Source organism: Puma concolor, chromosome A2 (assembly GCF_028749965.1).
Source record: "Puma concolor isolate L17-30 chromosome A2, mPumCon1.1.hap2, whole genome shotgun sequence".
NCBI classification, from domain to species: domain Eukaryota; kingdom Metazoa; phylum Chordata; class Mammalia; order Carnivora; family Felidae; genus Puma; species Puma concolor.
This window is the reverse complement of record NC_141668.1, coordinates 105,403,974-105,419,055: the sequence shown is the minus strand read 5'-3', so window position 1 is coordinate 105,419,055 and position 15,082 is coordinate 105,403,974. Positions and strand designations below refer to the sequence as shown.

The 15,082-nt window shown below is 51.3% G+C and overlaps 1 protein-coding gene across 3 annotated transcripts in view; it reads right to left on the bottom strand.

The window, feature by feature from the left end:
* Window positions 1-2,557: 2,557 nt before the first annotated feature.
* The window catches only part of DDC (dopa decarboxylase), an 85,215-nt gene continuing 72,690 nt past the window's right edge, over window positions 2,558-15,082 (bottom strand). For 2 of the 3 annotated variants that reach the window (XM_086697089.1, XM_025922853.2), the window contains exons 12-15: window positions 11,957-12,055; window positions 8,489-8,590; window positions 5,191-5,405; window positions 2,558-2,963 (exon numbers count right to left, since the gene is read on the bottom strand). In XM_086697089.1, coding sequence (XP_086553215.1) covers window positions 5,205-5,405; window positions 8,489-8,590; window positions 11,957-12,055 — 402 coding nt within the window. In that variant the 3' untranslated portion in view covers window positions 2,558-2,963; window positions 5,191-5,204. Of the gene's footprint in view, window positions 2,964-5,190; window positions 5,406-8,488; window positions 8,591-11,956; window positions 12,056-15,082 lie in introns of those variants that run through there. The other variant, XM_086697090.1, reaches the window with a different exon arrangement.

The following is a 15,082-nucleotide window of genomic DNA, read 5'->3' as shown; positions in this document are numbered from 1 at the left end:
CTTGTTTTCATAGGCTCTTGAACCTCAGATGTAGAAGAGGGCTCAGAGGTCTTCAGGTTTTCTGTCTCATACTGGAGTTTCCTTTGCCATCTCTCAGCTCTTCGTTTTCCTGTCTTCACTTGAACCCCCCGCTAGGGTGGAGAACTCACTGCCCTGTGAGATGGCACGTTCTGGTCGCCAACAGGCTGACTTTTGGGTTCTCCACATTGAACCCAAACCTGCCTCTGTCGGTCAATCTGGAGGCGCAAAGACTCTTCGTGCTGAAGTGAGAGTGCATTTGAATACGGGCACCGGGTCCTTCCTCTCTGAGTCTTTCCCCCTGCATGAGGCTTTCACTCATAACCCTCCTCACGTGACTCAGCATCTCTCTGATGGCGGTGGGGGTGGGGGGTAGGGCATCACCATAAACAGCAAGGTCTGGGGTCTGCATTCTGGACACTCTTGGACTCACGTGGTCTCCTGTAAGTGAGCCTACTCTGTTTCTTCCTCTTTTCTCTTCCCTCGACCATCCATTTCACATCTCTGCTTTGCAGAACCACACACAAGTTTCTCTAAAATAGTAGTTCCAGATTTCTCCAGTTGACGCAAGCAACTTATTCTCCCAGGGCTTTCTTCTGGCAAGCTCCAGCCCCCTTTTCCCTTCCCTTGCCCTGTGCAGCTCTTCTGGTTTGTTGTTCCCAAGCTGTGTCCTTTATTATAAAGCGGTAAACACAAGTGAGATGACATCTTGAGTCTGTGAACTGTTGTGGCAGAGTATCGAACCAAAGGAGGAGGTCACGGGAACCCCTGCTTTATGGCCGGTCAGAAGTACGGGAGGCCCGGGACTGTGACTGGCCTCTAAGGTGGAGGGTGGTCTTGTGGTTCTGAGCCCTGAATTGTGGGATCTGACACTTAACTCCAGTTAGATCGTGTCACAGAGTTGGAGAGGTGGTGTTGGAAGAGATATCGCTATTTGGAACCGGGGCTGGGGGTGGGGTGGGGGGTGGGGGGTACGGTCTTCTCATTTGGTGTCAGAAGTATTGTGACTGAAAACAGTTTGGGTACCAGGATTCGGTTGTGTCCAGATCTGCCTGGGTTTTTCCAACACTCAGCAGGAGGTACCATTATCAGATGCCAGAAGGCAATAGGGTTTGCATCGAGTTCCAGTACCAGCAGTGGTCTATGAACTATGCCGTGATGCCAAACTGAACATACATTTATGTAAAGATGCTATACATTGACCAAAGATTCGGCAGAATGTTCCAGACCTTTTTAAACTATGGGACTATTTGGGGGTTGTCAGGTTGGGGTCCCAAGACTCTACCTGCGAGGGGAAAACGAGTTTTTCCCAGAAGAGAAGATGAATGTCCTCACTGCCAGTTATCCTGAGAAACGGTTCATCCTGGAGAGCAGACAGCATATTGGGCAACACACTTAAGTGGGCAAAGGTGTGGGTTCTAGAGCCAGACTTCCTGAGTGCCAGTCCTGGCTCGGCCACCAACTAACAGCAGGACCTTGGGACAAGCCACTAACCGTCTTGAGAAAACCCAGTATTCCCATCTGTCACGTGGGAATAATAACCGAGAGTTTTAAAATAAGTATTAAACAGGTTAATATTTTTAAAATATTTATAACAGCGCCTGGCACGGATCACGGGCTGTGACTGTTCACGGATGGGTAGAGAAGGTATGACCTGACCACGTGGGATGGAGAACTCCATGGCATCTGGTATATTTCCAGATTTCTGAAAGACAGGTAATTTAATTGCATTTAGGGATCCGAGGTCTATGAAATTCAAATAGACTTATTAATAGCCCGAGGGCTCTTTTCAAGAGTGCTTTGGTTTCAGTAGTTCTATTGGCTCTTAAAGAACAAGCACTTTGGCTCTTAAAGGACAAGCCCTCATCTTGGGATTAGCATGCAGGTGTTTCCACCAGCAAAAATGGTTTCAGACAAAGATAGGCTATTTGAGGAAATACGGCATGTTGTTGGTATTTAGGTTCGTAAGAGCATTCTGGTTATTTATGTTTTTGTTTTATATTTATTTATCTTTGAGAGACACAGAGTACGAGCAGGGGAGGGGCAGAGAGAGGGAGACACAGAATCCAAAGCAGGCTCTAGGCTCTGAGCCGTCAGCACAGAGCCCGATGTGGGGCTTGAACCCACAAACTGGGAGATCATGACCTGAGCCGAAGTCAGACACTTAACTGAGCCACCCAGGCACCCGAGCACTGTGTTTATCGGTCACAATCCCACAGGGCAGAGGGACTGATCAGACGAGGAAACTGAAACCCTGGAGGTTAGTCTTTCCCATCATGCCAGTAGTACTTGGTCTATGGAATTTATTTCTTCAAGAATTGGAGTCCTCTCCGAGTAAAACTTGTGTGTTGTTAATGCATCTAGTGCCTGACATCTACTAGGCACTCCATGAACATTCGTTGAATGAATGGCAATGAGAGCCCTTTAAAAATATCCGGGGATACCACATCTTTGGCTGTTTTGAAAGGTTAAGTCCCTATCACAACAAGCAATTGGGTACAACGTGCAACCAAAAAGAATGCTTACCAGACACAATGGCCACCGCACTCGAAATTGTTTATTAAGCACTGAGCCACAGGATGGAACAATTTAAAGGCCACAATTTAAAGGTATAATCTCAGGTCCCACGATCCTAGAATGCCCTGGAAAATAGTTCAGTAAGCTTCTCCTACCACTGACATTTTCAAGAGCATGAAAACCTATGATATTTGAATCAACAAAAGTCACAGCCAAATAATGAACAAAAGCTACATCCACTGGATTAACTTTTCATATAGCAAATAATATTTCTTCCTTGATTAGATGGTGAGCAGACAGAAACACAAGGCTCTGGAGAACTTCAGAGAAGGAAACATGAGGCCACACGTGGGTGTGGGTCCACGGAGCTAGCATGCTTCTATTCTCTCCCACGGTGTTCAGATAGATTTCTTTTCAACTTTTGATCGCTACAGGGGAAAAAAATAACATGAACATAAGGCTACATTCAACAAAAAAAAATGGAAGAATCCGTATCTCGTATGTTTCTCTAGAACACACAGAAGGAAGATGCCATTTCTCCAGGGAGCTGGAGGGAACCACGTAATATAGATGAATACGACTTGTCAGAAATGAGACTGAATGACCGATCTGGCTTCTCTCCAGCACATTTGATCAATGCCAGCCAGAATCTGTGCCCAGTTTCTTACCACCCTCTGTGAAATAGGAATAGTTCCTTCTTTCCCTAGAATTGTGGCCATGTGGATTTGATGTCATCATCTCAAGGGAGCCCAAGTGAAGCTCATGCATTCAGACTTTCATGGCTCTAATTAACCTGGCCCCCAAAATTCCATGTGTTATGAGTCACTGTTGTGTCCTACATATATTTTTTTAATGTTTATTTATTTTTGAAAGAGAGAAAGAGCACCAGCGGGGGAGGGGCAGAGAGACAGGGAGACACAGAATCCGAAGCAGGCTCCAGGCTCTGAGCGGTCGGCACAGAGCCCGACGTGGGGCTCAAACTCACCAACTGTGATATGACAACCTGAGCCAAAGTCAGACACTTAACCGACTGAGCCACTCGGGTGCCCCTATTGTGTCCTATACTAAAAAAAAACTAATCTCATTTGTACCTTTTGGATTGATAACACATATGACTTCACAGTAATTGTGACCTCTGTCAGAAATGCGACTTTGCTTCTGCTAATTTTTCAGGGCGACAGCCTCTCTCTGTGTTGTTGTGGGCACATGGGAACAGAATCCTGCTAGGCTGCATCCTGATGAGATTTGTGCAAACACAGGGCTGTGGAAAGGTTAATCAGGAGTGTTTGCCTGATATGGTTTCCTTTTGTGTAACAGCAGTTATGCCCCCTCCGCCCCCCACTATCATGCACATTTTTTTTTTTTTTTTAGAGTTTATTTATTTTTGAGGTGGGGCGACAGGGAAAGAGAGAGACTCCCAAGCAGGCTCTGCACTGTCAGTGCCCAGCCCGACTCAGGGCTCGAACTCACAAATGGTGAGATCATGACCTGAGCCGAAATCAACAACTGGATGCTTAACTGACTGAGCCACCCAGGCACCCGGATGCACATCCTTATCTAAGCAGATTGGAAATATGTGAAACTCTGGTCTCTCCCCAGCACCTTCCAGAAATGCTCAAGCTCTGGACAGGATGGCCTCTTTAAGAAAGATCCTTGTTGGGGCGCCTGGGTGGCGCAGTCAGTTAAGCGTCCGACTTCAGCCAGGTCACGATCTCGCGGTCCGGGAGTTCGAGCCCCGTGTCAGGCTCTGGGCTGATGGCTCAGAGCCTGGAGCCTGTTTCCAATTCTGTGTCTCCCTCTCTCTCTGCCCCTCCCCCGTTCATGCTCTGTTTCTCTCTGTCCCAAAAATAAATAAACGTTGAAAAAAAAAAAAAAAAAAAAGAAAGATCCTTGTTGTACCAGGAAAAGGATCTCGTCTTTCTGGACAGGATTTGACCAAGAAAGGTGCCTCTCTGACCTACCTCATGGACAGGAACGACAGATCCACCTCTCGCATAAATGAAATACAATTTTTCACGTGCAATTTCTTGAGCATTCGTTCAGGTATTCCCAGTTAAGATTAAGAGCCAACAAGGTAAGGGGTGCCCGGGTGGCTCTGTTGGTTAAGCGTCCGACTTTGGCTCAGGTCATGCTCTCACGGTTCGTGTGTTCGAGCCCCGCATCGGGCTCTGTGCCGACAGCTCTGAGCCTGGAGTTGCTTCGGATTCTGTGTCTCCCTCTCTCTCTGTCCCTCTCCCGCTCATGCTCTCTCTCAAAAATAAAAAACAAACATTAAAAAAAAAGCGAACAAGGTAAAACTGTGTCACATCCCCCATGGGTTGTGATATATGGGTAATGGGGCAACAAGGACAAAGAGAGCGAAACATAAATCCTCGATCGTGTCAAATTCCCTTTGTAATGTTCTCTTTCATCTTTATTTATCCGCAGTCTGCCAGTTTAATATAGAAGCTTGTTATGCTAGTAAGCTGCGTCGTGAACTCCGAGGGCAAACGACAGAGGTGCGGGACTGATCGTCACATGTAAAAGAATGCAAAGTCGGAAGAATGGGTCAAAGTCCCTAAGGAATCCTCGCAGCGCAAGGGTCCTGCCCCTTCTCGCCTTGGAGGAAATCCGGGCCCAGCAGCGCTGCGTGGTGGGGCCGGGAGGGCAGCTTACCTGGGGCCAGGCTTCTATTCCTTCTCTGCACCCAGCAGGTCGCTGGCCAGCTGGCTGATGTGCTCCCAGGCCAGCCGCACGTGTGCAGATTCCACGGTGCGGGAGCAGATGGCAAAACGAAGCACGAACTTGTCCCTCAGGTGACATGGAACCAAGTGGATTTTTTTGGTGCCGTTTATTCTTTCCAGAAGAGCTTCATTCAGCTTGTTGGAACCCTGCAGAGACGGAGGGGTGGGGGGCGTGCTCAGGTCCCCGAGGACTCGGACTTCAGCTGAGCACCGCGCAAGGCCAGCATTAGGCGACACTGCTCTGTGCCACTTTACAGGAGTAGGGAGAGGGAGGAGAAAAGGAGGAAGAGGGGGAGGGCCATCAAGGGGAGGGGGAGGGGAGGAGGAAGAGGGGGAGTGAGGAGGAGAAGGAGGGTGGTGGGGAGGGAGAAGGGAGGACGAAGAGGAAGAAAGAGAATAAGAAGAAAAACGGGCTGAGTGAGGACACCGAATGAGCAGGAGTGGTTGAGATGAACTAGGGTGAAGGACGGAAAACCAAGGACGCAGTAGCTACAGTTTATGTGCTGGGCGTTAAAGAAAGTCATACTATGTGCGCTGAAGCCGTCGATGATGAAGAGAACACGAAATCCAGACCGGAGAAGAACGGGACAGAGAGAAGAAAGGAAGGACCAGGTGGTAGGCATGGAGATAGAGAAATGAACCACGAGCCCGAACAAGATGCTTCCCGGAGAAGAACCAGGATCCCTGGAATGGAGACAGCAAGCAAGTGTGCTCAGGAGGAAACCTCTACGGGCTGCAAAGCGCCCTGGGCTTCCGGAACAGGGAGGGGGTGTTCCCTGTGCTGCGCGTGCGCAAGGGGCGGGGCCACCGCAGGTGCGCCTGTCAGGGACCTGGGTCAGGCTGAGATGCCCCCAGCTGGCAATTCCACTTGTGGGAATGCACGTGTTGGACCAGCCGTAGAGCCCGAAAGCAGATGGGTGGCACTGAAGGATGGCGTTGGGGACACCGCTCTGGGGAGGACGAGGATCTGAGATCCTGGCAGTGGCTGTGACCCTGGCTTCTGCTGAAATCCTCATCGTGTGTTCATCTGACCCTCCCACCGCTCCAGTTTGAGCTGCTCGGGTCCGCTTATGGGTGGAACTTTTTCTATGAATCCAGCACAGCCCTAGGAATGTATTTTCTCTTCCTTATGATTTTGTTAATAGCATTGTCCGGGCTGCCTGGGTGGCTCAGGCCATTAAGCGTCCTACCCTTTTTTTTTTTTTTAATTTTCTTAATGTTTTATTTATTTTTGAGAAAGAGGCAGAGTATGACCAGAGGAGGGGCAGAGAGAGAGAGGGAGACACAGAATCTGAAGCAGGTTCCAGGCTCTGAGCTGTCAGCACAGAGCCGGATGCGGGGCTCGAACTTGTGAACCGCGAGATCATGACCTGAGCCCAAGTCGGACACTTAACCGACTGAGCCACCCAGCCTCCCCAAGCATCCTACTCTTGATTTCAGCTCAAGTCACATCTCAAGGTTGGTGGGATCGAGCCCCACATCAGTCTCTATGCTGACAGCTCGGAGCCTGCTTGGAATTCTCTCTCTCTCCCTCCCACTCTGCATCTGCCCAACTCGCCCTCTCTCTAAAAAAAGTTTTTTAAAGATAAAAGTAACATTTTCTGTCCTCTAGCTTACTTTCTTGTAAGCACACTGTGTGTAATACACAGAACATACAGAATGTGTGATAATCGACTGTGTTATCAGTAAGGCTTCTGGGCAACAGTAGGCTGTTAGCAGTTAACTTTGGGGGAACTTAGAAGTGGATTTTCCACTTTGTGGGGGGCTGGGCCCCTAACTTCCTCACTGTGCTTTAAACGGACAAAGTGTGTGGTGTGTGGGTTGCATCTCAATAAAACCATGAAAGTTAAAAAGCGAAAGTCCTGCCAGAACACTGGCAGTCAAAACAGAACAAAACGTCTGTCCGTGGTGAACACGGCAAAACACACTGTCAACACCAGTGCCTCTGGAACCGTGACCCGAGGCCACTCTGGGGGACCCTGCGGCTGGGACACCCGTGCTCTGAGATTTCCCCCGTGTCCACCCAGCATGTGTGTGCCCCTCTGCCCTCTGCACACTTTCTCTAGGGTCTCTCCACTTTGTTTTTTTCTTAGTTAAAAAAAAAGTTATTTATTTTTGGGAGAGCGCCAGTGGGGGAAGGGCAGAGAGCGAGGGACAGAGGATCTGAAGCAGGCTCTGTGCTGACAGCAGCGAGCCCCGACGCGGGGCTTGAACTCATGAACCACGAGATCGTGACCTGAGCCGAAGTCGGACGCTCAACCGACTGAACCTCCCAGGTGCCCTATAGGGTCTCCCCACTTTGCACTCTGCACAGAGTGCATGGCCCCGTCGCCAAGCCCTGCACCAGAACCCCAGCACCCCACTAACTGTGTAGAGTCCAGGCTTTCTCTCTGTCTGGTTCTCATTGCCACCCAGAACCTCTGAGAAGCAGTGACAGGAGGATATGGTGAGCGGAGGGCCACCTGGTGATTACAGCACGTGGACGGTGCAGCCAGGCCCACCCCTGCTTCTCCCGATGGCCTCCATGGTTGTGAACAAGGAGGCCTGTGGGAAAATTAGGTTCTGGAATGCATGGCCAGCTTGAGAGCTGTCAGTGTGAGGCCCCCATCCAGCCTCGGTCACGAGCTAGACTAATAAGGCGCCTGCCCGTCCTGCACCTTTCCGGGCCTTTTGAGAAATGTCATGATTCCCAGCCTCGATGGCTGGTACCCTCCGCGCTCCGGGGAAGCTCCCCCTCCCACGGTGAACGCACTCGTTGTCAGGCGGCAGAGCGCCCAGAACTTATACCCCTGTGTGCATCCAGCAGCCTGCAGGGGCTGGTTAAGGGGCAGAGTCTGCAGGTCTGGGCTGCGGCCGGAGCCGGTCGGGGGACGACACTCGCATCAGTGAGCGTGTACACGGGCCAGCGCCCAGAGCATTCCCGGTGGCGGAGATACATGCGTGGAGAAAGGGGAGGGCACTCCAGGGCCAAGGGTCTATACAAGCGAGAAGCCTCAGTCTGCTCGAGGAACGGCAGAAGACGGCTCCCGGAGAAGAGTGCTCGGGGCCCAGCGGGCAGTCAGGCTGGGGCAGGGCCTGGAGGGGCAAACAGCAAAGACTGGAAAATGCGTGCTGAGTTCCGTGGTTTCTGGGGAGCTCAACTGCCGGTCTTGTGCTCGGAGGCAATGAACGATACTCTCTTGCCGGTCACCGTCACGGACCATGAAGGAGACTAAAGGAGACAAACGTACCTTGAGCCGAAAACAGACCAGCCCCAGAGTGACCTCCGCACAGATTTCAAAGCGAGGGTCCTGGTGCAGCAGATGTTCAAACTCGTGGGCCAGCTGGACGTGCTGGAAAGGGAAGGGCATCTGTCTGAGTTTCCCGACACCACTCAGCTCAGGACTTAACCACCTAGAAAACCTCATTAGACGGCCCATGCATAATTCATTCACATGCTCTCAACCGTTTTCTTCGAGCACGTACGTTCCTCCACACCAGCCGGTTAGGAAAAAAAAATCCCGTTTACCAGGAGGGAAGGACGAGTGTCTTCAGAAAGACACCACTGCCATTGTCTTTTGTTCAGGGGACTGTTTTAATCTCACCAAAACAATCAGTTATAGTCTCAAATCTTATTTAAACATCCTGGTAAAGGCAGGGTAGCTAGCCACTACTGAGAAGCCCTGTGCTGAGCGCCGAGGTCCCCGCCATCCTACTATCCCCATGCAGCCCATGGGGTAGGCGCTGCCACGGTTATGCCCACTTTACAGATAAGGAAACCGAGGGTGTGACGGTGACATACACAGCTGCCCGTCACCAAAGCTTCGGTTCTGCGGTGCTGTTATCCAACAGCGCTTGCCACCAAGAGAAGAGAATGACAGTCCCCGTCACGTCCGATAAATGCCTCCCTCTCGCTGCATTCACCACCTTATTTGACTTGTAGGGGTTCGTGGAGCGCAAAAGGGGATTCGTATAGTATGTGAACGGAGAACAAGCTCGCCACGGTCTGCGTGCGTGTTGCTCATTCCACACCCAGGCGCCCGGCTCGGTGCTCAGTGCTAGGTGCTCGGTGCTCTCAAGTAGGTGCTGGGGGCCGGGGTTGGGGGCGGGGGGTGGGGGGGGAACTCTGAGCAGAAGCCCCGCTGGGGAGTGTTGTTGGGAAGGAAGTCTCATTGGACTGTGCAGCTCCACGTCCGGTAATAAATATGGTGCCACTAGAGGGCACCAAAGACTTCGTGCTGGCAGGTGCTGTTTCCCTCTATGGTCCACCTGCCTGGGGACAGGCTTTGACCATCCCGGTCCCTTCCTGTCAGGCTGGATGGGAGCCCTCTCAGGGTGAGGCATGGAGTGTTTTTTGTTGTTTGTTGTTGTTGTTGTTGTGTTTTTGTCTTCTTTCTTTCTTCCTTTCTTTCTATTCTCAAGTTAGTTAACATACAGCCTAGTCTTGGCTTCAGGAATAGAACCCAGTAATTCATCACTTACACATAACACCCAATGCTCATGCCTACAGGGGCCCTTCTTAATGTCCATCATCCATTTTCCCCGCCCCGATCAAGCCTTAGTTTGGGATTCATTTCTGGGCTGCAAGCCTGGTTCAATATTCACTAATCAATCAGTGTGTCCATCACATGAATAGAAGAAAGGATAAGAACCATAGGATCCTGTGAATAGATGCAGAAAAGGCTTTTGACAAAATACAGCCTCCTTTCCTACTGAAAACCCTCAAGAAAGTCGAGATAGAAGCAACATACCCTGACATCATAAAAATCATGTATGAAAGACCCATAACTAATATCCTCAATGGGAAAAAAACTGAGAGCTTTCCCCCTGAGATCAGGAGCACGACAGGGATGTCCACTCTCACCACTGTTGTTTAACATAGTGTTTGAAGTCCAAGCGTCAGCAGTCAGACAACAAAATGAAATGAAAGGCATCCACATTGGCAAAGAAGGAGTCAAACTTTCACTCTTCGCAGATGACATGATACTCTACGTGGAAAATCCTAAAGACTCCACCAAAAAGCTGCTAGAACTGATAGATGAAATCAGCAAAGTCACAGGATATGAAATCAACATAGAGAAATCGGTTGCATTGCTCTACGCCAATAATGAAGCAATAGAAAGAGACATTGGAGAATCGATCCCAGGTACAATTGCATCAAAAACCATAAAATAATCTAGGAAATTCCCAGCCAAAGATGTAAGAGACCTGTACTCTGAAAACTATAGAAAGCTGATGAAGGACATTGAAGAAGACACAAAGAAATGGAAAAACATTCCATGCTCATGGATTGGAAGAAGAAATATTGTTAAAATGCCGATAGTACCCAAAGCACTCTACGTATTCGATGCAATCCCAATCAAAATTGCACCAGCATTCTTCACAGAGCTAGAACAAACAATCCTAAGGTTTGTACGGAACCAGAAAAGTCCCCGAATGGCCAAAGCAATGTTAGAAAAGAAAACCAAAGCAGAAGGCATCACAATCCCAGACTTTAGCTTGTATTACAAAGCTGTAATCATCAAGACAGTATGGTATTGGTACAAAACAGACACACAGATCAGTGGAACAGAACAGAGAACCCAGAAACAGACCCATAAATATAAGAGGCATGGAGTGTTTTTACAGGAAGCAGCTTAATCACACCCAGGGGCCCCAGAGCCTTAAGCTATGGTGACAAAGACCACTTGATTTTTGTCAAAGTTGAATCCTTATTATATTTGAGAGCATGTTCTCACATGGGGAGGGGGATCTTGCACCCATAAACTCACACGCAAACACTCCTTTCCTAGTTCCCTACCCCACAGATCCTCCTGGTGACTACCAGCTCCCACGGGCCCCCACGGGCCGCATAAGGTAGACAGATGCCACTGTGTGGTATTCCATAGGCCATGTGCCCCGCACACAGGAAGAGCCTGGAGCCACTGTGTGCTGCCCACAGCTACACCACAGACTAAGCTGAGGCACCAGGACCCAAACTGTCACGGTCACTAGTCAGAGACCACAGGCATCCCTGCTTCCATGAAGCCCGAGGCCCTCTGTCCAGCAAGATGGCGCCATCTTGGCTGAGGAAGGACGCCAGCATGGGAGGGACCAGCTGGGAATCGGCAGCTCTCTGCAGCCAGCTAAGTGGGTGGGCCTTGGGGGAGTCCCAGCACATACTCTGGCCTCAGTTTCTTCAACTGCTTTAAAAAAAAAAAATGGCAGGGTGATGGGGCTTGAAGTAGACCAGTTGTTCTCACATTGTAGAGCTCATCATGGCGGCCTGGTTCACTTATAGCAACAGAGGTTGCCAGGACCCACCCGAGAGTACAAGGCCATGCATGTGCTGCTGGTCGGGGACACACTGAGAAACCCTAGGCTGGAAACTATCTGTTTCCAGAAGCTCCAAGGTTCTGCCGTGCTGGCAGTGTTCGGAGGGAAACGTACTGTGTTCTCATGACTGCCCTGCTGTCACTGCACCTGCTGCAGGTGAGGTGTGGCCACAGTCCCGGCCGTGTGGTGTACTCACTTTGCAGTCCCCTGGACCTGACGGCCTGTGGTCTTCATGGAAGCGTCCAGAAGGTCCATAATCACGCACTGACCATCTTGTGAATGGCCAACCCTCAGTAACGCAAACGAACCTTTATCATGTATTTTCTTATTAAGCCATCTTCCTCCATGTCTAGTGTCCAAGGCCTGCCTAACGTTCCCCAGCTAAGTATTGAAAGCACAGTCACCTTGCGGATGTAAGCCTGCAGTCCCTTGACGCCGTACATCCTAAAAACAAACCACATCTTCAGAGAGCGAAACCTTCGGCCCAGCGGCAACTGCCAGTGCTGAAACAGAACAGAAAACGCTGCGTCAGGGAGGAAGGTACCGCGAGCTGGTTTTCCTCTGGCTCCTGGGGCACCTGTTTCTCTTGGAGACAGCTGATTCCCTGGAGGCCTCCCCTCCCCGTCCGGCCACCATGCGGGCTGAGCAAAGCCCACGGCTGGAGGCTCTCTTTGCAGAGCCCTGAGACAGACGAGGACGGACCAGGCTGCTTCCTGGAAAGGCACTGTGTTCTCGGAGCAGATGCGTGCAGGTTGCGCACGGATGGAGCTCACCAGCCAGCGGGGGCACGGGCGTCTGCAACTGCGGGCAGGAGGAGGCCGAAACCCACCCCTTCGGCTCAGCGTGTTCCCTGTGCTGTTCCGGCACCCTTTTCTAGAACAATAGGGGTTCTCTTCCTCCCCCGCCCCCCGCTGCCACAGAATGACCCGCAAGATGGTCACTAGAAAATACAACCCTGACATGCCCGTCCTCCAATAAGCTTTCTCTAGTTTTTCCTCAATCTGTCAGCCAGCTGGCACCCCACCAGCTGTGGGGGCCCCCCAATGGCTGCAAATGCACGAAAGCCAGCAAGAAAGGACCCAGAAGGGAGGGAGGGCAAGGGGGCCTTCTGGGACCATAAAACAGGCACTTCATTGTGATTTTTCAAGTGGTCAGGTTCTATCACCTACAGAGAAGATGCTGAGGGCACTTCAGGCTCCCTCTCCGTTCCCTGGACCTTCCCTGCAGGGCAGGGCTTGCGGAGGACTGCAGTGGGGCAGAGGGCACAGCCCGGACCCTCCCCCAGCGCATCCGTGATGGGCACAGTGGGGCTGTCCGGGCCCTGCTCCCTCTGGAGCACAGCGGGCAGGCAGGTTTGAATCTTCGTGCCGAGCATGCCCAGGCCACGCCGCTTCTGAAGGGCAAATGCATCACCAGGGGGTCCCAGCAAGGGCTTCACGGAAGCCCCTCAAGTTGCAAAGAGAAACAGGGGCCCGCTACTGACGCTCAGAGGCATCGGACCCGGTGTCACCCTGTGTCCACCAGGCACTGTGCCCAGCGGGTTCACGCAGCATTTCACCCCATCACCCTCACGCCTGTGAAGCCGGGGCTTGTGTCTTCATCTTACGGGAGGACGGCAGGCGTGGAGAGGCTAGGGGGCCACGTGCGATGCCCCAGAGCCCGGATGGCCCCCGCGGACACAGATCCACCCTAAGGGACAGCACGTCTGCAGGTTGTTGGGGGAAAACCGAACTCACTGGCCTTTCTGGAAAGTCAGAAAGCCTACCACCCCCCCTAACTAGTGATGGGCAGTGCTTTCTTCCCATTGCTCACCACAGACGCTGCATTCCAAAATCATTCCCCACCGCATCAGCGAACGTCCTGAAGATCAAGACGGGACTGAGGTCTAACACTCGGAGGAATAGCCTCACTAATGAATCATGAACGGCTTAGTTAATCTTTACACCGGGAGGAATGGCTTGGGACCTAACTTAATTTCTGCGGTCCTGGAGTAAAAATGCGCACAGTTTAATCGAGCGCTGATTCAAACGTGGCCCTAGAATGCTGTCACCACCTGTCCTGAGCCTGGGGCAGGACCGGGGTAGACGTCCCCCGGAAGAGAAATTCCCTTTGCACCCAGCCTGTAAGTTCAGAGGTGACAGGACATATCATAAGGCTTTATGGCATATTGTTGACCACTGTACTTGAATAGTCAGGAGGAAAATCCACATACATGGGCCACCTAAAATGATTCTGTGTGTAGAAGTCAGTCACTACTCGAGGTTTCTTGGACACCAAAGGAGCTATTTCTGGGTACTTTTCCCTCCACAACTGAAAAATTTAAAACCTTATCTCCAGGATGTCCTGTGTGTCGTCCCACTCTTGATAAGCCACCGAAATGGACCAGAAGATGTATTCTCCTCACTCAGATAGCATGGGGGCTGTGAGGCTCAGTGAGTGGGCTTTTGACCCAGGCTCTTGGCTCTCTTTAAATTAGGTTCAACAAGGGGCGCCTGGGTGGCGCAGTCGGTTGAGCGTCCGACTTCAGCCAGGTCACGATCTCGCGGTCCGTGAGTTCGAGCCCCGCGTCGGGCTCTGGGCTGATGGCTCGGAGCCTGGAGCCTGTTTCCGATTCTGTGTCTCCCTCTCTCTCTGCCCCTCCCCCGTTCATGCTCTGTCTCTCTCTGTCCGAAAAATAAATAAATGTTGAAAAAAAAAATTTAAATTAGGTTCAGCAAATTCTTTGACCTCGAACCTCTTGTTTCTGCATCTATGAAATGGGTATAATGATGCCCACTTTGCCTAAGACCAGGTAAATAAATGGTAGGTAAATGCTGCTACGGTTCCCTCTTTGGTCATCCACAAGCGGACATGATGTAAAACCCCCTTTGCCAAGGTGTTCCCACTCCCTCCTCCTGGTGCTGAGTCTGCCCTTGTGCCCCCATCCCTTCAGGGCTGACCGTCCTGCCAGGGGCTGCTCATGCCTTTCACCCTACACTTCCCGGACTGGCCTGGTCAGGGGCCTAGAATCCCCAGAGTGGGGGGGGGGGGGGGCTCCTCTGCAGCCTGGAGGCCGTGACCACCTCAGGTTGAAGCTTCCATCATCTTTGAACAAAATGATGATGATGTCTGTGATATATATATTTTTTCATCTGCTGAGCCCAGCACTCCCTCGTCAAGAACAGCCCGGGCCCCAGGGCATTGGCCCAGACTTCACTCTAAAGGAAGAAACCATAAAAGAGCTCCAGAAGTACCTATATGTGCATCGAAAAGGAAAGATATCCCTACATTCTAGCTAAGAGAGCAGTACAACTGCCAGAAAGTACGGTCAGGGGCTCTCCAGGGCTGTGGCACAGGGAAGGGGGTCAGGGTGGGAGGCGGGTGACACGTACTTGTGAGGAGTGGATGGGAGGAACAACACTCATAGGGCAAGACTGGTGCCCCAGGCCCTTTGCACAGCCAGGGCCCAGACACAGGCTCCCCTGCTGAGGCTCCCACCGACCTGTGTATTCTTTCCTGGTGGGAATGCCCTGCATCTGCCCCCACTTGAC